This window comes from Alosa alosa, chromosome 22, assembly GCF_017589495.1.
Source record: "Alosa alosa isolate M-15738 ecotype Scorff River chromosome 22, AALO_Geno_1.1, whole genome shotgun sequence".
Classification (NCBI taxonomy): domain Eukaryota; kingdom Metazoa; phylum Chordata; class Actinopteri; order Clupeiformes; family Clupeidae; genus Alosa; species Alosa alosa.
In genome coordinates, this window is record NC_063210.1 from 1200095 (window position 1) to 1226589 (window position 26495).

A 26495-nucleotide genomic window follows, 5' to 3' on the forward strand; every position below is an offset into this window, starting at 1 on the left:
GTCCGAATCCCAGGACATAACGCACTGGACCTTATAATAGGCTCGAGATATAATTCCAAAGGGGGCAGATAGGGGCCTACTGCACTTAAAACTTCGAAATTTGAAATTGCGATCAGTGACTGGCATCGGGTGAACGAAGCTTTTCGAAGTTGAACAGGCTATTAAAAACTATTTGCGCGCCTCAATGTCACAGGAGAGACTGGGCTCTCCCTTCTATTAATTGAAAAAGACGTTATGCTACCTGCAAACTGGCCTATGATTTCATTGCTGAGTTTGCGGCAAAGCAAGATATGGCGAGTCAGTGTCATTTATTTGTCCAATGTTAGCCTACAGACCAGTTTCCATAGTGCACATCTTATCAACAGTTTGAATGTCGTGTGTGTTTCTGCTCATTGACAAATACCGTTCAGCACAATGATTCATGCCCAATTAATTTCCCCTGTTAAAGTGTTCGCCTTTGTTACACTATTTGGTTTCGTGATGTAGCCTATGATACCATATGGCCAAATATGTGACTCAGCTAATGTTATAGGCTATTCAATTTGCCCTAATGTTATAGGCTATTCAATTTCCCCTCTTAAAGACAAGCTGGTGTAGCTTATTAGACTAGGCTACTATTAAAATGCACCGACGGTAGCCTTGGCTATGTGTAAAGTAAGCTATCGCATGATTTCATGCACGTAAGTTCATGCATCTGTCAAGTTCGCACAGGGTCTCGCACCCCTTTGCTGAAATGTCTTGCTGGCGAGGGAGGGTCTTTTTGACTAACGCTCCCAAAACTCCTCTGGTAGCCCCTGAACAGTCCCTAATTGATGATAGCCTGTAGGCCTACACCAGCAATTGTTGAACATTTACCTGTACAGGACATTAGCCCAGCCTAACAAGCAGATGTTGCAAAAGACATCAAAAGACGCAATTAATCAGAAATAAATAATGTAATCTGCATCGCTTTATTTAACAAACTGCAAGCAACAAGAGGGTTGAGTTCGCTGTGAGGCCCAACCCAAGAGCAGAGCCTATCTGTTAAGGCACTCGATAGGCTATAACGAGCTGTGTGCGTCTGGAAAAACAATAGAAGATGCTTTCTGAATAGCACAGCGAAGACGGTTCTGGTCATCCCATACCCTCCCCCCACTTCCTGTAGCCTACCATTATGACTTGTTGTCGTTTTGGGACATTAAGCTTTTTCACATTAAGCCCCCTCCCCCACCCCTTCTTTCACAAGCAGTGGGGGAGGCGGGCACAAAGTAACACTTTTGGTAGACAGAGGAGGGTTCTCCAGCTTCTGTCGTTTGGCGACAATCCGGTGCAACCAGGCCAGGGCAGATATTTTAGAGAAGGAGAGCGGCGGTGCAGCTCAGATGTCTTCTTAATTTTCTTTATTCTTTAGTAAAAGGTGCAGAACATTATTAAACTTTGACTAACGTTTCGATGTGTCGATGTTTTGACTAACTAACATCGAAACGTTAGTCAAAGTTTAATAATGTTCTGCACCTTTTACTAAAGGATAAAAAAAAATTAAGAAGACATCTGAGCTGCACCGCAACTCTCTTCTCTAACACTTTGGCTTTGGCTAAATATTTCTAAAATCATTTGAGTTTCACTAGTCACATGTTTTAACAAGGAACACTTGTTATTGAACTAATAACAGACGTGTGTCGAAAACTGACTTTATTTTCCATATGCAGAGTCTAACCAAGGTCAATCTTGCCAAAAAAGCCCTCAAACCTGAAAACACATGAGGCAAAAGTGCAAAAATTGCAATCATTGTAGCCTACAGTTGTAACAGCACGTAACAGTCGTTTTACTCCCCGTATGCGCTCATTATAAAGAACGTTTAACGTGTCCCAAAACAGCTATCAACACCTTGCAAAAATGATAACAATAGGCCTTTATATTGCTCCTGCCTAGAATCGAAGTCAGAGCTGCCTGAAAGTTGCAGACCTGTTCTGGAAATACGCGCATTAACCCACTTGACCGCCGACAAAGTAGCCTACTGCCAGCTGACGAAGCTCTCATTTTAAAACATTACTGAGAGACAGGCACTGTACAATCAAGACATCTTGCCACTGAATCCAAAACTATGTTTAACATTATGGACAAAGCTTATAGGCTACAGTGGACTAGCATGTTGCAGGGGCTGCTAAAAACACAGAGAAATGCACTGAAAACTCGGCCAATCACAGCCCTTGCTGTCGAATGCTCCATCCGGTTCGACCATGGAACGCCACAGCGGACTATGCTGCCCCCAAGCGGCTGCAGTTGTACTTACATTTCACCCAGCTGCGTGAATCACCTTGATGGTGAATAAAGTGTCAATTCTTAACTGGGACCCACTGTATTTGCCCACAATTCCCAATGGTGTGTGTGGAAGAAACAGGCACTGAGTTGCACTGATGGTTGTCATTCTGTTAGGGAATTCTCCCATCTCCACAAACAAACTCTGGATCTTATTCATAGTGGCCAATGGGTCCTTGGTTAGCTGTCTGACCAAGACCCTTTGTAATGCCAGGTGACATGGTATATCCTTAATTTGAAATAAATCTGGTTAATGATGTCCCATAACATTGGAGATGTCTATGTTTGAGATCCATTTCCACTTCTGTATCCAAACTATTTTGTGTCATCATATGAATCTCTGCTCGGATTTGGCACAGTAGCAAGCTTATCAGACCACTGCTGTCTCTGTGTGTCTTGGTCTAAACCCAAGAGTCTTTGCAATCAAGAGACCACGAGGCAAAATCTGAGGTCTTGCAATCCATGAAAGTTGCTTCACTGTACTTCATTTGACCCAGTGTTCTAAGTCAAAGAAAGCAATTGTACATCATGTTTCAAGTTCAAGTTATTTATTTGTCACATGCATTTTTATACAAAGTACAATATGTAGTGAAATGCTTAGTCCTTTGACTTAAATGACTGTGCAGTGTGTACTGTATATCATGTAGATATACAGTAAATAAATAAAGAAAATAAATAGAATATAAGTGTAACTGTTATACGTTTGTATGAATGTCAAATAAATATACTGATGTGATGCATTGAGGTTTTGTCACATGCTCTAGGTTTTAGAACAGAACAGTGAAACATTGCAAAGACATAATATTCCCGCTTATCTCTAAAGACTTAGTCACACACAGATATACACAGGGACAGTTACAGATATCATACAGTCATTACATAGAATCTTACTTTTAGTGTCAAAGTGACCCACTAGAGAGAAATGCATAACATTAAACCACATATTGGAATATTGGACATAATGCAGAACATTAAACCACATATTGGAATTGGACATAATGCTCTATTCCACTTTCTCTCATAACATGCCTATGCATTTTCAATATGAAATTATCTTAAATGTCTTATTTTATTAATAAAAAGTCATCTTTAAGTTGCTGGTTTTACAACTCTTCCTCCTCCATGAAAACTAAAGTTATAAACCATTACTTGTACTGACAGGAAAGACAAAGAACTCTATTTGCCACAATAAAAAGATATAGGGCATTGCCCACTGACATCAAACAAACAAATATGATCTTGCTTTCCTGGGTACTATGAGTTATTGAGGATTCTGTGATGAAGTGACTGTGATGACTAATTGAAAAATTCTCTAATCTAAAAAGGATGTCATGATGATCAGTGTGTCATTTTCAACATTTCACTTACTGATACATTTACACTTAGGTATACTTAGTTGCATATTTGCAATTATAATTTACCACTGGGGCTCCACTTGTCTCACAGCTCCAATGAATAAGAATTAAGTTTTGGCCTGCAAATTCCTGTTGATTCCCTATTGTAAGCTATATAAATTGGTAATATGTTTCCGTTTCCTTTCTTCTTTCTTTCATCCTCCCCTTCCTTCTTGTCTCTCACCTCATTAATTAATATCATTTTACAGTATATACCTAACATACTTGGCTGTCTGTTGGAGAGATGAGTGATTATCATTAGCCATGATTAAGGAGGAACTAGAAAGTGTATATTTAGACCATACACAAATGTAGCCATATATGGTTACATTTGAAGGCAAAAGTAAAACATCTTAACTTTTAAGTAAATATTAAGGCCATTTTCACAAGAGCTTAACAACAGGTTAAGAGACCCATAGCCTAATCTTTAATGTTGAATTTATTTTTCTTTTCCAGTACTCCCTGTCTTCAAACCACAGCTCAAAGAGGGTTGTGAAGAAAAATCAGAGTCGATAACCATCACTGTTTCCCCCAGAATTCAGTATAACACATCAGACCAGGAGGGAAAGAAACAAGCAGGAATGATGCACAAAGTCAAAACAACAAGGGCTCCTGGAAAGAGAGTGGAGATAAGGCACTACAACATTAAAGACTAAGATAATAACTTTTAGTAGATATTGCCCCAGAATTGTTTTGTATTTTGTAGGCTATACATTAAATTTCCATATAAGAATGACTGTTAGCTAGAATATGATGGAAGATAAATATTTAATAAATACATTGTTTATATGAAAATAATGTGATTATTGGTTGAATTCTGTAAGCCACGGGACAGCACTGTTGTTGCCTTTTTAATTATTATTATTAATTCTCTGTAATTTGCAGATACCAGTTTTTTTCCTTCATATAATTTATAAGGTATTCATACTTACTAAATGTTTGCAATGCATTGGATCATTCACGTTCATGTCTGCAGTTCTATGAACTCTAGTAACCCTCTGGCGGTACATGACATCATTAGTTGGGTGAAGCTCCACCTCCCACAGTGTCATCACATCACCCTATCACCTAGCAACACCCTTACATTCATTGTGATTGGAGGAATGGACACACCTCTGTTTTTGATAGGCTTATGCTCACTTTTCAACAACTCAGAATAAACAGTTGAATTGACAATAGCGGCATTTCCTCCTCATTGTTATGCTTACAAACACATCACATTAATTTACAATGAGAATCAAAACCATACAATTATGTGTATATATAAGTGGCTCCGATATATCATATAGCCTGAAACGTTTCCTATTTGTTGTCTATGATAGGCTACATTCAGCATTGATACCCTGCAGTGTTTAGTAGCCTACATTGCAATTTGGAAATTCATTGGAAGTAGGGAATTCTTGAAACAATAAAATTACACTTAAACCTCAATAACGTTACTGTTTCAAAATATGCTGTGCAATCTTGCAACCTGTCCTACCGAAATGCATCCACCGGTCTTGCACGCTACAATCACCACTCTTCATCAGTTTCGAAATGTTGCCTAATGTTAGTTTGTATTGGTCTGTTGACAAAGCCATCCTATGACTAGATATCACCTTGAACGTGAAGGCAAGACTGAACATGCAATTCGTCTGTCTCAAACGCAACATCATTTCCTGAATGAACTCGAGTAACCCATCCTAGACATTTCAAATTTTGTATGAAACTACAGGACCGCGGGCAATCACCCCATCTTTGGCTGGGTATACGAGACCTTCCTCCTCTCCTATTGGACTGTGCTGCACAGCCAAGTTGTCAGCCCATGTGGCGTGGCTTCAGAGCATGTCAGCCATTTAAATTAAGCAGTGAAAGAACCAAATCGGCAAGACAATTTTTGAGGTGTAGGGTTAGTTCTGCCGAGGAGAGACTTCGGTGAAATCAAGTGAACGAGGATAAACGCGACCACAGGAATATTAGTGCGTTGTCCTCAATTTGCTTCAATATTGAAGTTCACGGTACAGTTTACGGAGAGGATATTCAGATCTGTCAGGTGCCGTTAACGTTAACTGTTCACAGGTAAGTGGCGTCATCTTTAACTGCTGTCAATGATGCTTTGCAATGTTATAGGCTATCGTCAGCACATTAATAGCTAGCATTACATATTATTCTATGTAATTGATGGCAGCTCTTAAAAACGTAATTTGGCAGTATAGCTACTTCCACGTCGAGGACGACATCGCAGTGTGGTCCTTGACTATGATAATTGTGTGGATGTAAGTTACCGTATACTGGTGAGTCAACGTAGGCTATCGTTATTATCCTAAAATAAAGTTAGGAGTGGAACAACAGTCAACGCATGTCGCAGATGGGACGGATAGCTTCTAGGGCTAGTGCTATCTGACGCAGACCAACCTTGAAACCGAACGAATGTCTTGAATTCGTAACTTTACGGTTGTGGTTCACGGTGTTTGCATAATGTAACGTAGGCTATGTGTAATAAACCACTTTTGAAGATGACCTGCTAGCAAGTCAGGAAGCTAACTTCTTTTGACATCAGTTGTTTGTGAACGTTATAACTGCAGTGTGTCATGCTAATGTAGTTACTTTACATGAGATGTTCATCAGGGCATTGCAACCTATTGAAATATTGTTGCATTAGTATAAAATATAAGGTCTGCAGCGTCAAGATATCGGTCTAATCCGACCCGCAGAGGTCTTGAGGGCCTGCAGCTGCCTAGTCATGATGCTCCATCATTTTGAGGAAGTTTCACTTTCAAGCGATGTGCTGTCAGACACGTCTTCTAACAGATCGAGCCTATTACATTTGAATTTGTTGGTGTGATCATTTTTTGCTACCACTTTAATTACTATCAGTCAATGCATTGTGCTTTAACGATTGTATACAGCGACGGTTAGGATTGCATGGCTACACTCATTGTGTAGGCTATGGGAAGTAGGCCTAACGTTAAGCAATTCAGCTGTTGCTGAAAGTTTATATATATATATATTTGTTGTAGTAATGATTAATGTAAACGTCTTTCAAAAATGTGATTTGAATAAAAGATTGACTGCACATAATTAGGAGCACTTCTTTGAGTCATTGGGTGAGTGAGAGAACAGAATCTCCTTGGCAGGTATTTTTTTTACTCTGGAGGGGGACTGATATGGGCGAGGCCTTACTAATAATGATGGCGATTCCATGCCGTGATGTCATCACAGATTAATTAACTTTAGCCTGAATCAGCCCACTTAGTGCCCCTGATCACACCTTACCGCTTACCACATATGCAACACTACACATGCACTCCAGTTATTGCCGTGAGATTCCACTCTCAAACTTTGCCCATTGTCTTTTTGTCGGGTGGAGTTAACTCCAATCAGCCGGCATCCACAGACAAAATGGAGGTTTAGGCCTAAGCTTCCTTGTTGGTAGGTACTTGAAATTCATAATTTAAAAAAAATACTTATGAAAATCACACCGATCTGTCAAATTAATTTACAGATGGAAACTAGGCCCATCTCAGAATTATGTCATTTTTTATCTAGAGGAAGTCTGTTTGTTTTTAGCTTTTATAAAGGCACATTGCATTGCCTCTATGCAAAGTACATGAACTTTGTATTGTACCTTAAGGCTGTATGCAACTTCAAACCTTTCTATCTCACATCTGAAGCTGGTTCCATGTTTCTGTCAGTGTCATGTGATGGAGGCATACCAGGCGCACATCTACAGCTTTGGCAGTTGTTTTTGTGGATCCTTGAATCAGATGCAGTAGGCCTAGTGCTCCCTAGATTTAATGTGCAGCCTATTCAACTAATATGGATTCTAATAAAGTTCCATATCTGCAGTTCTTCAGTACATAACATATTAGAAACAAAAATTAAAGGTACAGTATGCAGGTTTAGGTATTTTTTGCCTAAAAAGCAGTGTTTGTCAAAGTGTGGTCCGGGGACCACTGGTGGTCTGCAAGCTATCCCAAGTGGTTGGCGAGCAGACGTGGTAAAATATAATATAGATGAGATTGAACCAACTTGTACTGTATGTAAATCCAAACAGTTCTGCAACACTGGCTATATAAGATACGCCAATTTAGATTAGATTTGATTCAACTTTATTGTCATTGTGCAGAGTACAAAGACAATTAAATGCAGTTTGCGTCTAACCAGAAGTGCAAAAAAAACAGAGAAGTGCAATGTGATACAAAGTATAGACAGGTGGTGCATAGACAGGTCAAGAAATATAGTGCAGTGTAGACAGTAGTTTTAGTAGTATTATTTAATAGTGAATTAATAGATGTGCAGATAGTTTAATGGATGTTAATAGACAGATAGTTTAATGTATGAAGTGAAGAAAAAGAAGTGAAAAAGTGGGAAGAGAAAAGTGAGCTATCCAGTTCAATGGAGAGAGACACAGAGAAGAGGTCCATTTTCAATTCAACCTTGGTCAATTTTGAATTTTCTAGTGTCTATTCTGTATGACAATACGCCGGTTATGCGAATGCTATAATGCTTCTATTGCTTTTAGCCTAAATAACTAAAGAGCTCAAAAAGGTTCAAATATATGCCTTGGGTACTTGTAGAAGTGACATACGATATTGTGTGAAACGTTAACACACAAAGGCCTAACTTTGCATTTTGATAGGCTGCTACTTTTCAGTAAAGAAATCTGAGTGTGTACGAAAATGTTCCCTTTATTTGTGTTCATAACTACACACAAAAACACAATTAAACCTGGTTTACACTGTTGAAACGATCAACATAAGCCTATGCAAAAAATGATACCTTGCAGGACCTGAACTCGCACAGAATACGATTGGAAGACGTGCAAATAGGCTACACCTTCAATCACGTATCGCCTTACACACAACAAGAATACTTTCAGCTTTTAGGCACAGGCTACCTTGCCTTGTTTAACTTGGGATAGAAGACTGTTTACAGAAATAATTAACGATCATTTTTTCAACAAACGCAATAATAGCCTAGGCCTACTGCATTATTGATGGCTGAATGCGAGATAGCCAATGTCTTCTAAAGATAAAATCATGTGCCGATTCAAAACTATGCCTTGCTGTATAGGCTATGCAGTCTCGAAATCGCCAATAGACTACATTGCCCATATTTTAAATTAAGTTTCTGCCTATAAGCGGGCACTGATGAAGTCTAGTTCAAGACAAATCACGTCTGCAATTGCTCTTGATAGCGTCTGCCATGCAGATATGTCGTGCGTGGTATGGATTTAAACTCGGATAGATCTAGTGGTTTCTTTTCAATACACTTGCATCATGTTTATTTGAACTCTTCCTTCTAAAGCAGCCATTCAAAATAATAAGTAGGCCATCGGCCTACCGTAGCGAAGCTATCTCTCCACCTCAACATGAGCTGCTTAACAGTTGCGTGGGAACTTGGATCTGCAGCACTTGGTCCCGTCTTCAATTAATCCTCGAAAAATGGTTAGATTTTGTTATAGACACGTCAACACCATGTGTTTGCACAGACCTGTTTATTGAATCAGATCGCATCTGCAGCAAATAAGGTAAACTACCTGCTTGTGATAACTTGCTAATTGTTTATCCCCAGTTAACATGCATCCCATTAAGATCCGTAACACCGGATTGGTTTGTCCTCAATTTGTGGTGTTCCACCCATATAATACCTCCATGGTTTCACCTCGTTGATAACAGCGGACATTGTGAATGTGTCCTTCCGCATACTGAAGGCCTTTCTGGCCTCTGTTGTTTGAATTGATATTACTTGACGCTCAAAAATCCAGCATACACTGTTGCACTAGGCTAAATAGGGGAGCTGCATCCCCATGTTGAACATGCGTTCTCGCACACTTTCCTGCAAACTTGTCCGACTTAGCAACAGTAACTATGGGACTGACAATGGGAGGTGGGGCTTGGGATCGGTCAATTGACTCTTTGAGGGGGCCTAGTTGAGCATCTGGCAGTTGATACAGGTGCAAATCAATTTACTTAGCCCATTGTGATGTCATAGTGCCAATGCAAAGTCACAGGAAAGAAGCTTCCTCTGAACCTGCTGGTTCGGGTGCGGAGAAACCTGTAGCGCCTCCCGGAGGGGAGTGGGGTGAACAGTCTTTGATGATGCTGCGCACCTTATGCAAGTATCGCTTGTCCTGGATGGCCTCGATGGAGGGAAGTGAGGAACCGGTGTTGCCCTGGGCAGTTTTCACCACTCTCTGCAGTGCTTTTCGGTCATAGGTAGGGCTGAAACGATGCATCGAGTTATTCGAATAACTCGATTACAAAAATTACTCGAGGCAAAAACCCTGCCTCGAAGCCTCGTTAAATTCCTATGATGCGCACTATACGCACAGGGATCTGATTGTTCCACACGGACTGTTGTTCAGGAAGCACACCACTAGCGCATTCTGAATTTAGCTGGCGCGATTGCAGAGTCAAGATGTCCATAAATGGCAGAGAATGTCTAAAGTTTTCAAGTAAAGTTTTGGGATCATTACATACTCAAAAAGGAAAAGAACGAGCATCTGAACCGAAAACATCCACTCCATGCTGTTTCACCAAGCGTCTATAATGTAGGCTATCTATCAATCTATCTAGCCTATCTTTCTATCTACGTAGCCTATAGCCTACATTGATGTTGGCTGATTTTAATCACATACTATATTTGTAGCGATGTCGTGATATAATGTTTAGCTTTGATGTTTTTAAGTAGCCTAGTAAACTTATTCACGTTCAATTGCAAGACAGTATGCCTAAAAAAGAACCCCTCACATGCATGCACCCTCATCTTCCCTCACGCACCGCACGCGTGCACACACACACACAGGTTGCTAGGTTACCATAGCAAATGGTAACCTAGGGCTCACCCCAGAAATTATTTTTTAGTAGCCTAATAGTAAAATTATTTGTTAGTAGCCTAATGGTAGGCTATTTTTAGTAATGGTAAAATTATTTGTTAGTAGCCTAATGGTAGGCTATTTTTTTAGTAATGGTGAAATTATATATTAGTAGCCTAATGCCAAATACTGCAGGTGTAGAAATCTACATAAAACAGATATTTACTTTGATATCAGGTCTACATCAGCATGAAACCTGTTGTGCATATTAATACATTAAATTGCTTCCCCTCTTCTCCCTCCCATTACTTAACAACATAGTATGGACAGCTTTGTTCACCCAGCTAAGTCATGCACAAGAGGTTGCAATTTTACAGAGAACATTTTGAACATTATTTAATTGTTGGCACTGGCACTTATAAACACTAAATGGGTAAATTGCAATAAATGGGCTTAGTTTTGGAGCCAAATGTTTGAGTTAGAATAAATACCTCTGTGCCAATTGCTTGATCATTTTACAGCAATGACATTTTCGTTATGCATTATTTGTTTTGGTCGTTTAAAAATAAAAAAAAAAAAAATATCCGATTAATCAATTGATAAAGTGCTAAATTAATCGATTACAAAAAGAATCGATAGCTGCAGCCCTAGTCATAGGCAGAGCAGTTGCCATTCCAAACTGTGGCACAGTTGGTGAGGATGCTCTCGATGGTGCAGCGGTAAAAGTTCACCAGGATCTGAGGAGACAGAGACAATTTAAATCACACAATAAGCAGAGTGCAAAGACAATAAGCAAGGTGGTTCAGTGAGTAGGCCTATTGTGTAATATACTGTTGAAGTAGATAAACTGTTTTTTTATTTTTTAGCTAGGTGGTTTGTGATGTTTTTATTGGTTAATTGGTCCTTGGTCTGAATAAGCTTGAGAAACACTGCTCTAGAGTCGCGATATATTTAGATTTTTTTCCTTTGCTGTTGTAAATAGCAAACTTCTTGTGACTTATCCCCCTGTACACAATGAAAATGTGTTAGATAGATAGATAGATAGATAGATAGATAGATAGATAGATAGATAGATAGATAGATATTTTATCGATCCCCAAGGGGAAATTCAAGTTGTCATGTTGTGGAGGTGAAGTTTTTGCCTGTTAATCCCATCTACAAACAGCTGTATCGTAACACCCCCAATTATCACCACTTTTGTTCAGAAATTCTAAAACAACAATGTTTTTTAACACTTCAAAATAACATTTGCTAAATGAACCTTACATTTTTCAGTAGCCATAGGTGTGTAGATTTGAACAAAATGTACTGCCTGAAATATCCGATTTTGTTTACCACGCTCAGAGTTATAGTGCTGGCCTGATGGGTTGCCTATTTACTCCGTTTCAACGGCGCATGAACGGTTAGATCAAGATTTCTCGTCATGAAATTAAAATTCCACTGGAGCTCCAAGTGGATGTGTACACACAGCCTTACAACACTGTTGACAGCTCTTCGAGTCACGGCAAAATGTCATTTTTGGTACATAGCTAATTTAGATACACCTATGGTGTGGGTGGTTGCATTTTTTTAGGAGTCCACCGTCTTGGTTTGTATAGAAATGGATATTAAGTGACACATACATACACGCAAGACGGCGGAAATACGGGACCGACGGTAATAGGGGGAGTTCCGATATCTACAGTGTTGTTTCACGATTCTCGCAAGATTTGTCCGTCCGATGTTCTCCGTTCATGTTTAAAAAAAACTATTTGTTTTGTCAAAAAAAAAAAAACATAGGCCTACCATTTTGACAAAAGCTAGACTTAGTGCATTAAGTGTTGTATAGGAAAAATATGGACATTAATGGGTTTAAAGCAACTTTCTAATTGTTGAAGATGAAGGTGGTGTGTTTTCATAAAATTGCAGACTGAGGATCAGTGAAGCATCTGTTAGTCAGACTATGTGTTTTTGAATTAATGAGTTTCATTGCTTCCTTAAATGGGACTGCAGTTTTCATCAAGACTATATCTTTTCACATGAGCTATTATCATGTTAGATTGAAACACAGGAGAAATGGTTGGAATAGATTTTTGGTACTGTAAATGTTTTCTTGGGATGGCCAGAAAAAAATGACTCATGAAAGTGGCCGGACATGTCCACATTAGGCTTTAAGCCTGTAGGCCTACTAGTCTGCTAACCTGGTTTGGGAATGTTATGGCATTAGATTAGTTATATGTTGTGTATGAACACTCAAGTTAGTTAAACAGATATTATTTGGCACTCCTATATCCTTTTTGCATACAAATTCCACAATCAAGAGTAGCAGCTGTACACTGGATAGAAAAAAGTAGGGAGAGGCAAAGAATGTCACCTGTACAGAACTAGGCCTAAATAATAAGCACATAGGCTAAAGTAGTCACCATGCACAAAGGAGTTTCTGTTTGGCAAGGCTACGAATGTTTTCAAAGGTGTATTGTGCTCTCGAAGTTGAATTCTTCTTGTGCAAATCATCTTGACTTTGGCAATATGGAGAGGGTAAACAAGGAAGACACTGTCCCGTCAACAGCAGATAGGCCTAGTAATTCAACCAGTATGACAGATGACCGGTATTGGACACATGGATGACACTGAATTGCCTGGACTGCTTGCACACCTAAAATTCAAGTAGTAGGCCTACTATTTACTGAGATAAAAAGTCTGATGTTGGTCAGACAGCTCAAGGCCACTTTTCTGAAAAGGGGAAAGTACTTAGACAGTGTTTCCTCTAGCTATATTGTTTCCTCTAGATTTACAAGTGGGGCCAGGCCAAAATTGTACCTGTAGTTTTTGCAATGCTGACAAACATGGAAGCTCATGATGGCGCTACATCAATACAATATGTAAAGTGAAACTGGACTGGTCGTAATAACCTCTGACTAGTTTTACTTATTGTTAAATTGCAAGTGCCAGCGGGGAAGGATACGTCGGCAGGATTATGGCACTACATTGTGCGTCTGCCCTGATTCTGATACCATGGCAGTATTCATTTTGTTGTGGCGGGCCGCCATCCTAAAATAAACATAGAGGAAACACTGTTAAATGCAAAATTACATAGAAAAGCTTTTAGAAATGTCATGAGCTATCCATCCTGAAAGACAAGTTCTGAGTCATCAGGGCTAACTTTCTCTGTGCCGGAATTAAGGCGTTGGCTGGACTGTTTAAGATAAAAAAAAAAATGACATGTAATACTGCACAGTTACTTAACCCTTAGAACCCGATTGACGCAAAGTGCGTCAAAAAACACCGTTTCTTCTCTGTTACATTGCTCCGCAACTGTTCATCACAGGGCTTTCCAACGACACCTCACACTTGTCTGTACGTTAGGGTTGCATCATATTTTCAGTCTGTACTTCTCTGCGTTCACCTGCGCACCCATTACACTCGTTTGAATTACTCGCGAACCCATGATCGCATAGATATGGCAAGCATATCAGATGAAAGAGGAGACCCAGGGCTATCCATTGTTACCAAGTATGTCGATCCTTCTGGCTTATGAAAACAGATGAAGTGACTGAAATAATGTCATGTACAAAAACCAACGCTGCACACCCATTACTCTCGTTTTCTCAAATTACTTTGCGGACCTGTGATCGGATAGATATGCCACGCATGTCAGATGAAGGCGGAGAGCTATCATTTATAACCCAAAAGGATGTACTTGGTATCAAAACAGACGAAGTGACGGCAAAATAATAACTTCATATAGCTCGACTTGCCTCACGATTTTGTCTGTTTTTGTGGCAAAGCATGTATATAATCCAACACTATTGTGTGTTTCTCTATGGCAAAGAATGTTCATAATCCGGTTTTGAGATCCTAGCATTCCATTGCATCCCAATTTGTTCAACAAAGAAACACCTTTTTTGCCTTTACTTTGTTCATGGCAATGCAGTAAAAAGTTGTAGAGATGAGTGTAGATTATGAGTGCAGACACCATAGGCACACACAGGCTAACACGTAAACTCGGGTCAGATCAGTTTGTGTCACAGATATGGAGTGCAGAAAGGTCATTTTTAATCACTAAATAAAAAAAAAATGGCATTTATTTCTGTAAGGCGCACACCACGTATGTCTGTAAATTGCTCAGCCCCAGAGAATCCCTCTACCATGGCAATGATATTGCCAGATTCAGGACAGTCTGCTCTATACACACATGAAAGGCAAGTCGAGCTGCCAGCTTGCAGTGGTGAGATACATGAAATCCCATGAAATAGGATCAAAATTAAATCAATGCAAGTATTAATACATGAAATTGTGGCAGATTTGGGTAGCCTAGACTCATAGCTGAAAAAAACAATATATAGCATGTGTGTATGGCACTTACAATGACCAGGATAAATGCTCACTAAAGGTAGTGAAAATGCCCTTAAAACAGTCTAGGGTTCTAAGGGTTAACGTACTAACTGCGGTACAAAATATGACCCTCCGCAAAAACAAATCACACTTGTCAATTTGTCTCCATACCCTACTTTTGCAACTTTTTGTATGTAAGTGTGTGTGTGTGGAAGAAGAAATTAAGAAGTTTTGTGGAATTCTGTTCATGGTTGACCATACAATAAATTAACGTGTATACACAAGAACAGACACACACACACATAAAGACACACATACACACACAGTAGACATGTAGGCATACGTACGCAGGCACGCACATGTGCACACACACAGGCACGGACGCACATACACACACACACACACACACACACACAAGAACAGGCACGCACACATAAATACACACACACACACACACACACACACACACACACACACACACACACACAGTAGGCATTACTACGCATGCACACACACACAGGCACGGACGCACAGACTTGCACAAACAGGCACGCACACAAGCACACGCATGCACACACACCTTAACAAACACGTACATGCACGCATGCACAAACACACACACGCACACACACATAAAATCACACACATGCAGGGCAGGCGCAGTCGCACACACACACACACACACACACACCATTATCCCCACACACCCACTCACAAGTGAACACACACACATACAGTACACACACGCACAGACACATAAAAACACACACACACACACACATTATCCCCACACACCCACTCACAAGTGAACACACACACATACAGTACACACACGCACAGACACATAAAACACACACACACACACACACACACACCATTACCCCCACACACACACACTCACAAGTGAAAACACACACGCAGAGAAGCACATATAAAGCACATGAACACGTGTCATTTACATACAGTGCTCAGCAGCATAAGATACACCCATGCTAAAGTTAAATAAAAAGAGGAATAAAAAAAATCATCTTTTGGAAATTGCTCTTAATGTCTTAATTAATAAAAAAAAACATAGGAAAAATACAACCTTTTAAGGACACCAATTTTCTTTGTGAATGAATAATGTATCGTAAATAAATAAATGTTTTTCTTTAATATACAGGGAGCATAAGTCGGTGAACCCCTATGTTAAATTCCCATAGAGGCAGGCATATTTTTATTTTGAGCCCTAGTTATTTCATGGGTCCAGGATACTATGCAGTGAAGTTCCCTTATGAAGTTCCCTTATGAAGTTCCCTTATGAAGTTCCCTTATGAAGTTCCCTTATGAAGTTCCCTTGGCCTTTGGAATTAAAATAGCCCCACATCATTACATACCCTTAACCATACCTAGAGATTGGCATGGGGCACTTTCCACTTCCAAGCTCATCTCAATTCAAATCAAAATTAGGCTAACTGAAATAAAACCATGCCAATCTCTAGGTATGGTAAAGGGTATGTGATGTGGGGCTATTTTAATTCCAAAGTATTAACATATGCATAATATTAAGTTGGTATAAAGAGCCTTCATTGCTTTGGAAATGGAAGCATCTAATGACATGATGCTAGCTAGACATTTTCTGTTTGAGTTATAAGCCTGTCTGAGTGGAATGCGTATCGGCATGTCATGTGCTTCATGTAAATGCTTAGTTTAAGGGAAACAAATTATTTAAGACTTCAAGACTCACTAATTCCATTAGGCTACACAAAGGCAAAGGCCACTTGTTATATTCTTGTCCATTTTCAAAATCAAAGTGAGAGCAGCCTGTTAAAGTAGCCTACCCTCTCGCAGTTTATAAATGGTCAGTAGTGGGAACTGGACAACTCTAGCCTTGTCTTTGTTGCCTTCATGATTTCATGAAATTATATCGAAAAGGAGATATCAATGACAAGGCAGCTGGAATCTCTCTCTCTCTCTCTCTCTCTCTCTCTCTCTCTCTCTCTCTCTCTCTCTCTCTCTCTCTCTCTCTCTCTTTCTCTTTCTCTTTCTCTCTCTTTCTCTTTCTCTCTCTCTCCCTCTTGCGTGCTCAAGATGTGATCCCAATTAAATGTAGCATAATGTTCAAATTAGATCTGCTGCATAGTGGAGATTGAGAGGACCCATATCTTCCTTGCATGTAACATGCTATTGCTGCATTTTGACATTGTATTGAAAGAATTAAAAGCAGTACTTCTAAATTTTGGTGCCCCCGACATCAGTTGGTGCCCTACGCACAATGTGTTCTGCATGGTGGTAGTGGCTGTGCACGCTGTGCAAATTTGTTCAAAACTGTTGCATTCAAGTTTTTATCATCTTAATCACAATGTAAATAGAAAAGTATTTTCCCAGACTCAAAGGGCCTGTCCCAAGGAGAAAAAGGATCACTTTGGAACCTAAACCAAAGTCCTTTTAGGCAAGTCCCTCCACTCGGCGGCCATATTGCAACGCTTTTTGGACACTCACCGGGCATCCTATTCAGCAGAAATGCGCGTGCGCAAGGCTTTACGACACCAATATTGCTCCAGTGGCGAGTTCACAACACACCATGATTGGCTCAATGTATTGACATCACACCACATGATTGGCTCAATGTATTCACATGTCGACGTTTTGCCGAGGAAGGGGTGGGATATGTGTAGACAACGGCCATATTGGCGTTACAAACTATAACCCCATGCATTTCTATGGAGGATTTTTTGAGTGCTGTGTCTCCTCATTAGAAAGTCTCTGCTTAAACACACATGGAGAAACTGAACAGTCCAACCATAGATTCTTCAACCCTCTCAGGTCCAACCAGTAGACTATGATGAGGTAGCCCGTTTGGCTACTTTGTTTACAATATTTTCCAGGCTTCAACCAGTGCTGCTGACAGCTGAATCAACAAGAGACCGAATGTAGCTTGACAGCACACATTATGCAGTCTATAATATCTGCATAATGTGTGCTGTCATGAATAAATCGTCAGAAATACAGTATTTTTTTCTTTTTAGATCAGTAGTTTAAATAACAATATAATATTATAATAATATTATCGGCTACATAGCCCAATATACCCCTCTCTTCTTGGTCGGACACCTTAACTAACATATTTCCTGTGGGAAACATTGACTTAAGCTTATTTAACTAAAGAAATTATGAGAAAATTGCATCATAAACTTAAAATCGCAAATCGTATGGAATCGTTATATATATATATTTATTTATTTATTTATTTATTTATTTATTTATTTATGTATGTATGTACATTAAATTCTTCTTAAGTTCATTAAAGTCTCTTGCTTCTTTTCACCTCAAACATGCTCAGTGGTGCCCAGACTTTTGCATGCAACTGTATTTTATCTTGCAATTATTAATAAGTGTTTTTCCTCCCACTTCACAGCACTTTTTGACACAATGGAGGATATCGTCATAGCTGGCATCTCAGGGCGACTTCCTGAATCCAACAATTTAGAAGAATTCTGGGAGAATCTTTTTAATTCTGTCGATATGGTTACAGAGGATGACCGACGGTGGAAGCCAGGTAAGTCAAACATTTAATTTCATTAAGTGTACAATTGGGAGGATGATATTACTCATTGTTCTGTTATGGTTACTGTTGGCTGAAACACCCAAATAATGAATAATGATAAAATAAATAAATAGATAAATATGTAGGTTCTTGGTCACCTGGTTGTAGATTGAACTACCGTATTTTCCGGACTATAAGTCACACTTTTTTGGCTGGTCCTGCGACTCAGGTGCTATATATATATATATATATATATATATATATATATATATATATATATATATATATGTGTGTGTGTTTTTCCTTTTCATGACACATTTTTTGACTGGTGTGACTTATACTCCGGTGCGACTTATAGTCCGGAAAATACGGTAAATAGGATTTTAAAGAAAAAGAAAACCATGTACTGTACGTCTCATTAATGTGGTAGTTCACTGTTCTTTGAAAAATCTATTCCTTGTCTAGGTGTTTATGGGCTGCCCTGCAGAAATGGTAAACTCAAAGAAATTGACAGGTTTGATGCTGCCTTCTTTGGTGTGCACCCCAAGCAGGCCCACACCATGGATCCTCAGCTCCGCCTCATGCTAGAAATTTCATATGAGGCCATTGTTGATGGAGGTGAGGAGAAGGATGTAGATATCAGTTGTGTCAAAAATGCTGCGCCTGGAAAAGCCATGATCTCACCCATGATGAAATATCTGTCTTTTGTCATTTTTTGTGGGGCCTCAGGTATAAACCCGATGACAATGCGTTGCTCTAAAACTGGAGTTTATATCGGAGTCAGTGGCTCAGAGGCAGGCGAGGCCTTCAGCAGAGATCCAGAGGAGTTGTTGGGATACAGCATGACCGGTTGCCAGCGTGCCATGTTTGCGAATCGTATTTCCTACTTTTTTGACTTCAATGGTATGCTTTTGTTTTCCTAAGTCCAGCACAACAGATTTTTTTTAAAACTCATCCAAAAGACTCTGGATATTGTGGAAAATGTTACATTCAGACAATTGTTTTTTACTTTGCAGGTCCCAGTACAGCCATTGACACCGCTTGCTCTTCAAGTCTCTTAGCTCTGGAGAATGCTTTTAATGCCATACGTAACGGCCAATGTGATGCTGCACTGGTAGGCGGGGTAAACTTGTTACTGAAGCCCAACACCTCAGTACAGTTCATGAAGCTTGGCATGCTAAGTCCAGATGGAACCTGCAAGTCATTTGACTCTTCAGGTAACTATTAATGTTTCTGTCATTGCTGAGGTAATTAGTTACAGTTAATTACATCGCCCAAAATCATATATGTCTCCCTAGTGCTTTTAGAATATACTTACATCTACTACTACTTACTTCTGAAGAATCTAGTTGAACAGCTCCTGGTTTTCTATGTTTGGTACATTGTCGTACCAACTGGATTGGTGGATTGTTGTAGACCACAGCAACTTATCTAATCATTAATGACTGGCTGTGTGTGTGTCTTTGTGTATCCTTCAGGAAATGGTTACTGCCGTTCTGAAGCAGCTGTTGTGGTGCTGTTGACTAAGAAGTCTGCTGCCAAAAGAGTCTATGCTACAGTGCTTAATGCAGGCAACAACACAGATGGCTACAAAGAGCAAGGTACTAACTTAGAAAACAAAAAAATAAAGTTTTTTTTTCCATTCGTAGGCTGAATTAGATTGCAGAGGGGGGATTCTGTAGTTTGCAGAATAAGGAAACCTAATGATAAAACAGTGGATATTGCCTGAAGTCTTTTCATCTAGCCTGGAAGCCAGTCCAAATTTAACCCTGCCCACAAAATTTGAGGTCAGGAAATTCGGTCTGGACTTGTTTCATTAGGTGCATCCCATCCCTCTATTTGCATGCGGCGGCGCCTCTCCTCGGTCCTTGGTCCTCCAGCTTGTGCTGGAATTATCAACTACCATGCAAACGTTTTAAAAAAGTTGATGCCTGCTTTGTTCACGTGTTGTATTTAAATAAGTAGTTATTCATAAGTGGGATTAGTCCATGTTCAAATGATATTTTCTTTATATTGTGCGATCATTGGTCCAAGATGCCAAGGTAAAAAGTTCCCTGTCAATTTTCGTTTTCAAACAAGTTCGTAGGGATTTATTTGCGACAATAAACTAGTAGACAGACCAAGAAAATATTTTGTATATTATGCTGGAATTATTATGAGCTACCATGCAGACTCAAACTGTGTTCACGCATTGTATAATAAGTATTTATTCATGTCTAAGTGGGAAGAGTCCATGTTCACATGGTATTTTTAGGCTTTGGTGTAAGTTCATATTCTCTGCAATTTGCGTGTCTGTTTATTCTAGCCTAAGAGGTGATGCGCCGCATCATCAGTAATTTACGTCTCTTATAAGTGATGCGTGAGTAAGCAGGACATCTCATCTCTCATATCTGTCTCTCCTTCATTTCTCCATCCTCCTATCGTTTCTTCCTAATTTCCTTCAAAAATGAATTAAAAGAAGGGGTTAGGAAACATTTTCTTATTTCATCACGCGTCAAAACACACACACACACCCATATCTGACTTTCGCCAACTTTTGCACATCTCCATACAACTTTTTATTTGTTATTTTTGATTTCTCCTCCATCTATCTACCCATGTCCTTCATTGCCTAGCTTTTCTGCCCCCACCCCACCCCCAACACACACACACACACACACACACAAAAAAACACACACACTTACATCATCACGGTCATCACCTCACATACATACAGCACACTGCTTGCTACAGTAAGCCTCCTCTACATACTTGCTGCACACTGCCCCCCCCCCCTACATACACAGCACATTGTCTTCAGGATCTTCTCCAACACACATCCTCTACATACTTACAGCACACTGCCCCCACCTACCCACACACACACACACACAGTCACTGCTCCACTCCCCTCCCGCCCACACACACATCTTCACTGTCATCACTCACATACATCATACATACAGTACTCTTGCAATAGTAAGTCCCTTCACCATACTTGCAGTACATCCCCCCCTCTCCCCCCAATACACAGCACATTGTCTCATGAGGAAGCTTCTCCAACGCACATATTGCACACTGTCCTCTCCCCACATACACAGCACACTATCCCATCTCCCCTGTCATCCCCCCCAACACACACACCAAGACCCCTGGCAGTTGGGTTAGCCCCTTAAGCCGTGGATCTACCCAAGGTTTCTTCCTTGGTAATGGAGTTTTTTTTTTTTTGCCTGTTGCTCTTGGTGCTCCTTGATGGTGCCCTCCCCCAATCCCAATCCTCCCCACCTTTCTTATGCAGCCCTTGCCACTTAATCTACCCCATAAATGCACAAATCGGCTGACACCAGACATAATTTCACTGCATTTCTTACTTCCAGTAACTATATGCATGTGACCATAAACATCCTTGTATAGAGTATTTTCAGTATTTTGCCCATCTGGATGATTGGCTCACCACCTGGCTCACACCTGTTTTTAAAGTTGAATCAAAATTGAATTTTCTGTAGAACCACTGCCAGTTTAACATAAACTTGATACAAACCTTGTGTAAGTCAGTGAAAATACAGAATCACAGACCGCACCTTTCAGCACAATAATCATGTCAAAATGTTTTTAGTCTGTATATAGTACAGGGACAGTTTTCCTTGATTTGCTACGGTCATATTAACCCTCAGAACTCCACGCCGGCGTACTTTAACAGACTTTTATTATTGGTTGGCTGGTTTTCCGATCAAGTAGAACCAAGTTGGTATAGTTGGTAAAATGAAACGGCAGTACTTTAATCATATTGCTTAGGTTGTGCTGAATAAAAGGATATAAGCAGTGGTGTAGTCTAGTTAGCTGTAGTGGGTATTCTGTGATCAACCCCAAATGTTAATATATATCCTTGCCCATTTTAAGTGGGTATACTGAGATGGTGATGCTTTTTAAGTGGGTATACTGTGTAGTCCTGCATATCCTGTAGACTACACCACTGGATATAAGATAGTATTGCACTTTCCTGAGACCTCTATAAAGTCATTAAAACATAGTAATGCAAAAACCTGCAAAAAATGGCTGGAGTTCTTGGGGTTAAGGCTTGGTCCCGAGAGAGAAAACGGGACTAATGTGAATGTGATGCTTGCAGGTGTAACCTTCCCCTCAGGAGAGATGCAACAGCGTCTTGTTCGGTCACTCTATCAGGATATTGGCATCTCTTTGGAGGAGGTGGAGTACATTGAGGCCCATGGTACTGGTACAAAGGTAAGGGCAAATTCACAGAGCCTTAACACGGTACAATCCCTGCCTCTCATTCAAAATAAAATCCAGGCAGGTGGTAATATGTGAGTATTAAAAAAAACAAAGCCCTCGTAAGTCATGGTCTCCATTAATGATTTAACCTAACTAGAAATCAGTGGTCTTCTACAGTTGGGAGCATTTATAGGTCTTTCATACAAAGTGGCCACTGGATTCAGAGCGAAATAAAAGTTGCCACAGCATTCATTGTTGAACAATGACCATGGTCGTCACAAGAGCTCACTGAGCGGGGCTCGTCTGGGCGCAGCGGCAAACTGTTCTTCTGCCTCGCAAGCCATGAAAACGACATGAAATACCTCTGATACCTCTACAGAAGGCAAAAAAGGGAAATATATCAAATGCAAAAAATGAACCTGTTCATTTGATTACAGCTTTGTGCTTTATTACATTCACACAAGTCACTCTTAATCTCTCCAGTCCAAGCTAACATTAAGATGCTGTTTCACTCATTAGCAATTGAATTTTTATTTAAGTTTTTATTTATATAACACAATTTATGTGCACAAAGTGCTTTACATGTAGACATTAAGACAAACCAAAAAAACAAATCCATAAATCAAATTAGTCCATTGGTGAAATGGCATGAACAGCGTGCACAGTATGGTGTCATTGCAAATCAACTGTCTCAACAAACTTTTGTCACATCCATATCTCCAAAATTTCAGCACTTCATACCCAAGGATTAAAGTTCTCAGTCATAGGACTGATTTCCGTCATTTTGATTTTAGAAATGTCATATTTAAGATCGATGCAGATCCGATGAGAAAAAAAAATAGGAGGGGGGGCGGCGGCTTATCACCTTTGCTTTTCCAAAGAACACATATGGAGGACTATAACGGTCTAAAAGTTGGATTATAGTGACACATTAGAGAGAGCTGATGAGGTTGGCCAATCCGTTTAACTTTTTTGGATATGATATTGTGAGCTCAATGTGCGAATTCGGAGAAGAAGCGTAGGCTGTGTTCTTTCCGCATCAATGTAGACAATTTCTACTATCGCGACCTCTTGTCAGGGGAGGTCATTCATTTTGGGTGTCGCCTATGACTTGAACAGATAGCCTTCTATGCCACCCGATGTTGGCTACTATTATTGTTACAGTTTTTAATCAATGCAACTAACATTATGTGTAAAGCGACGCAATATAAACCGTAGCCTATGCAATTTATTATCCCGCCTGTTATGACGCGTGTACAACAATGTTTTTCACAATTTGGCGACGGAAGGTTTTGACTGCGCTGCGGTTAATTGTAAAAATAATATCACTGTCATCATCGCAACTGTTGAGTAAGGGGGTCAGTCTGTTTGTGACGCACAGACAGCCTTGTAGCCTATTTTGCTTAGGCCTCACTTTTAACGACAGTAGGTTGTGAGTGTATGTTGACAAAAAATAACCATACAATTAAAATAATCAACTTAAAACTTTGCTATAAAATATTATTCATTTATAGCACAAAACCATAACCAGTAGGCCTACCAGAACCCTCGCATATTAGCGCCATGATTTGTGTCGGCCTATTTGGCAAGGCCACTAGCTGTCATGGATGCGTTGTTGCTAAAGGAAGGCAGGTGTCAAAAGTTAAAAAATAAATGGAGATGGGCAGCTGGTGGAAACGGGGGAGAACTAACAAGCCACGGTGTAAAGAAATTAAAGCGCCGGGGGTTTGCTTTTGCGCGGTTCGCTGCAAGAAAATTGTTTATGGATGCAATAGGAAAACGTTTTAGCACGCCACCAATCAGAAGACCGCCATAAGGTTAACGTTCAGGCACTTCAGGACATCTTCCCTACCTGGTGCAACTAGCCACCACGACAGAGGTAGGCTACGCTTATCTATGGCTGACCGCTTTTACGCTTAGAAAGTAGGCTACGATGTTCTTTCATAGCGCCACACCTACCTGTCCCTCACCATATCGCAACCCTTTTGTCAACCTTATTCAATCTGTTGCTGAAGACAAAAGCACCGTCTCCAGATTGTCGCTTATCAAATCGCGCAGACCTCCTGCATGAGCACACACAGTATTGCTGCTCATTGGAAAACTGAGTTGTCTGTAAAACTCAAAATTACCATGTTTTCATTAAATGCGGATGAGGCAACAAATGGAAATATGAACAATATCTAGAATGTTCTGATTCGTTACTTTGATGAGGAAATGGCAAGTCTTGCAAACTTGATTTTATAGATTTTACTTGGTGTAGAATTGCATATTAACAAGAAAAAAATCTCCCCTTTAAACACTTTTGGCCTGAAGTAATTAAATAAGAGTGTGTTAAAGCCTTTCTACAATATTGCTGCAGTAGAAAAGAACATCAATGGCTAATCAGCAATGGTCAGGGATGGTACTAAAATATATTTTTGTTCATCAGGAAAACTCAACTCAAACTCAAAATCTCAATCAAGAACACTCTCAATTCACCTTATTCACATGGTGGCCATTGGCGGCTAAAACGAGGCTACAGGGTACACAAACCATAGGATTGTTATGTTCTATGCATTCACCTGTAGGTGGCATTAATTTTATAGTAAGTGTACCCTGTAGCCTCGTTTTGGTTTAAACAATGGCCGCCGTGTGAATAAGGCGAATACTCCCTTTATTTTGCTGTTTGCATCTTTTTGTACATTGAAAACCAATAGGTCGCGACCGCAAAAGGGGTGCTATCTCTATAGGTAGATATGAACAACGTATGACTTATGGCCTGAAAAAAGTTAAGTCAAACGATTTTTTTTTTCACTTTAATCCCTGGATTCATACCAAAATGGTTTAAAAATGTTATAGTGAAGGAATTTCCCTCTAGGTTCCCAATTATATTTACTGTTATCGGCCATGATCTTTTCACTTATCTTTGTTGAATTTCCCAGTCAAGGGGCCCCTGTGTAAATGTGGTGATTGGTTGGTTGAATGGCCCTTTCCTCAATTGTGTTATGTGTAGGATTTTTAGTTCAAGACATTTACAAAATTACCTATTTAAAAGAATGTGAAGAAATAATTGTTTTAATAAAATGTTGCCCAGATATCCATTGGCAGCCGTGGCCTACTGGTTAGCGCTTCGGACCGGAGGGTTCCCGGTTCAAACCCTGACCAGTAGGTCTGGCTGAAGTGCCCTTGAGCAAGGCACCTAACCCCTCACTGCTCCCCGAGTTGTTGCAGGCAGCTCACTGCGCCGAGATTAGTGGGTGCCTCACCTCACTGTGTGTTCACTATGTGCTGAGTGTGTTTCACTAATTCACGGATTGGGATAAATGCAGAGACCAAATTTCCCTCACAGGATCAAAAGAGTGTATATATACTTATACTTACTTACTTCAAATGACCATGATGCTAACCAACTATCTTTGACTGCTTCGGGACTCACTCTTTCGCTATACCACATTTTACCTCAATAGGTGCTATATGAAATACAGTGTAAATGCAAATCTATGTAAGAGCAGAAAACTCAAGACATCTTGAATTTTACACAATTATGTGGAACTACTGCTATGGTTGTTTACTATGTTCGGTACAGTGCAGCTAGTCCTTCAGCTCTAACTCAAGTTGAATTCATTTCCTTAGGTGGGTGACCCCCAGGAGGTGAATGGTATTGTCAGTGTTTTCTGCCAGGGAGAACGTAAGCCCCTGCTGATTGGCTCTACCAAATCCAACATGGGTCATCCAGAGCCTGCCTCTGGTTTGGCTGCTCTTGCCAAGGTAAGTCTTTATACTTTTTGTTTTTAAATCTCACTATTTGTATCAAGTTCAGATAGGACCCCATTCAATTTCAGCACCTTTTTTCAGTTGGTCGTATCCTAAACTCTGAGCATAATTATCAATAAACTAGACATTAACTGAATACTAAGTCATACAACTTTCACTTCTGCTTTTCTGAACTAAATTGGGTATTATCCCTGGTACATTT

The 26495-nt window shown here is 39.9% G+C and overlaps 2 protein-coding genes across 7 annotated transcripts in view; both read left to right on the forward strand.

Annotated features, from left to right (window-relative positions):
• ccdc57 (coiled-coil domain containing 57) overlaps positions 1-4487 on the forward strand; it is a 120905-nt gene extending 116418 nt beyond the window's left edge. For all 6 annotated transcript variants that reach the window (XM_048233079.1, XM_048233084.1, XM_048233080.1 and 3 more), the window contains one exon: positions 4149-4487. In XM_048233079.1, coding sequence (XP_048089036.1) covers positions 4149-4348 — 200 coding nt within the window. In that variant the 3' untranslated portion in view covers positions 4349-4487. The remainder of the gene's footprint in view (positions 1-4148) is intronic.
• Positions 4488-5357: 870 nt separating this feature from the next.
• fasn (fatty acid synthase) overlaps positions 5358-26495 on the forward strand; it is a 53145-nt gene continuing 32007 nt past the window's right edge. Inside the window, exons 1-8 of the mRNA XM_048232636.1 lie at positions 5358-5750; positions 18203-18343; positions 18797-18949; positions 19061-19234; positions 19348-19548; positions 19810-19932; positions 22437-22552; positions 26153-26287. Coding sequence (XP_048088593.1) covers positions 18217-18343; positions 18797-18949; positions 19061-19234; positions 19348-19548; positions 19810-19932; positions 22437-22552; positions 26153-26287 — 1029 coding nt within the window. The 5' untranslated portion in view covers positions 5358-5750; positions 18203-18216. The remainder of the gene's footprint in view (positions 5751-18202; positions 18344-18796; positions 18950-19060; positions 19235-19347; positions 19549-19809; positions 19933-22436; positions 22553-26152; positions 26288-26495) is intronic.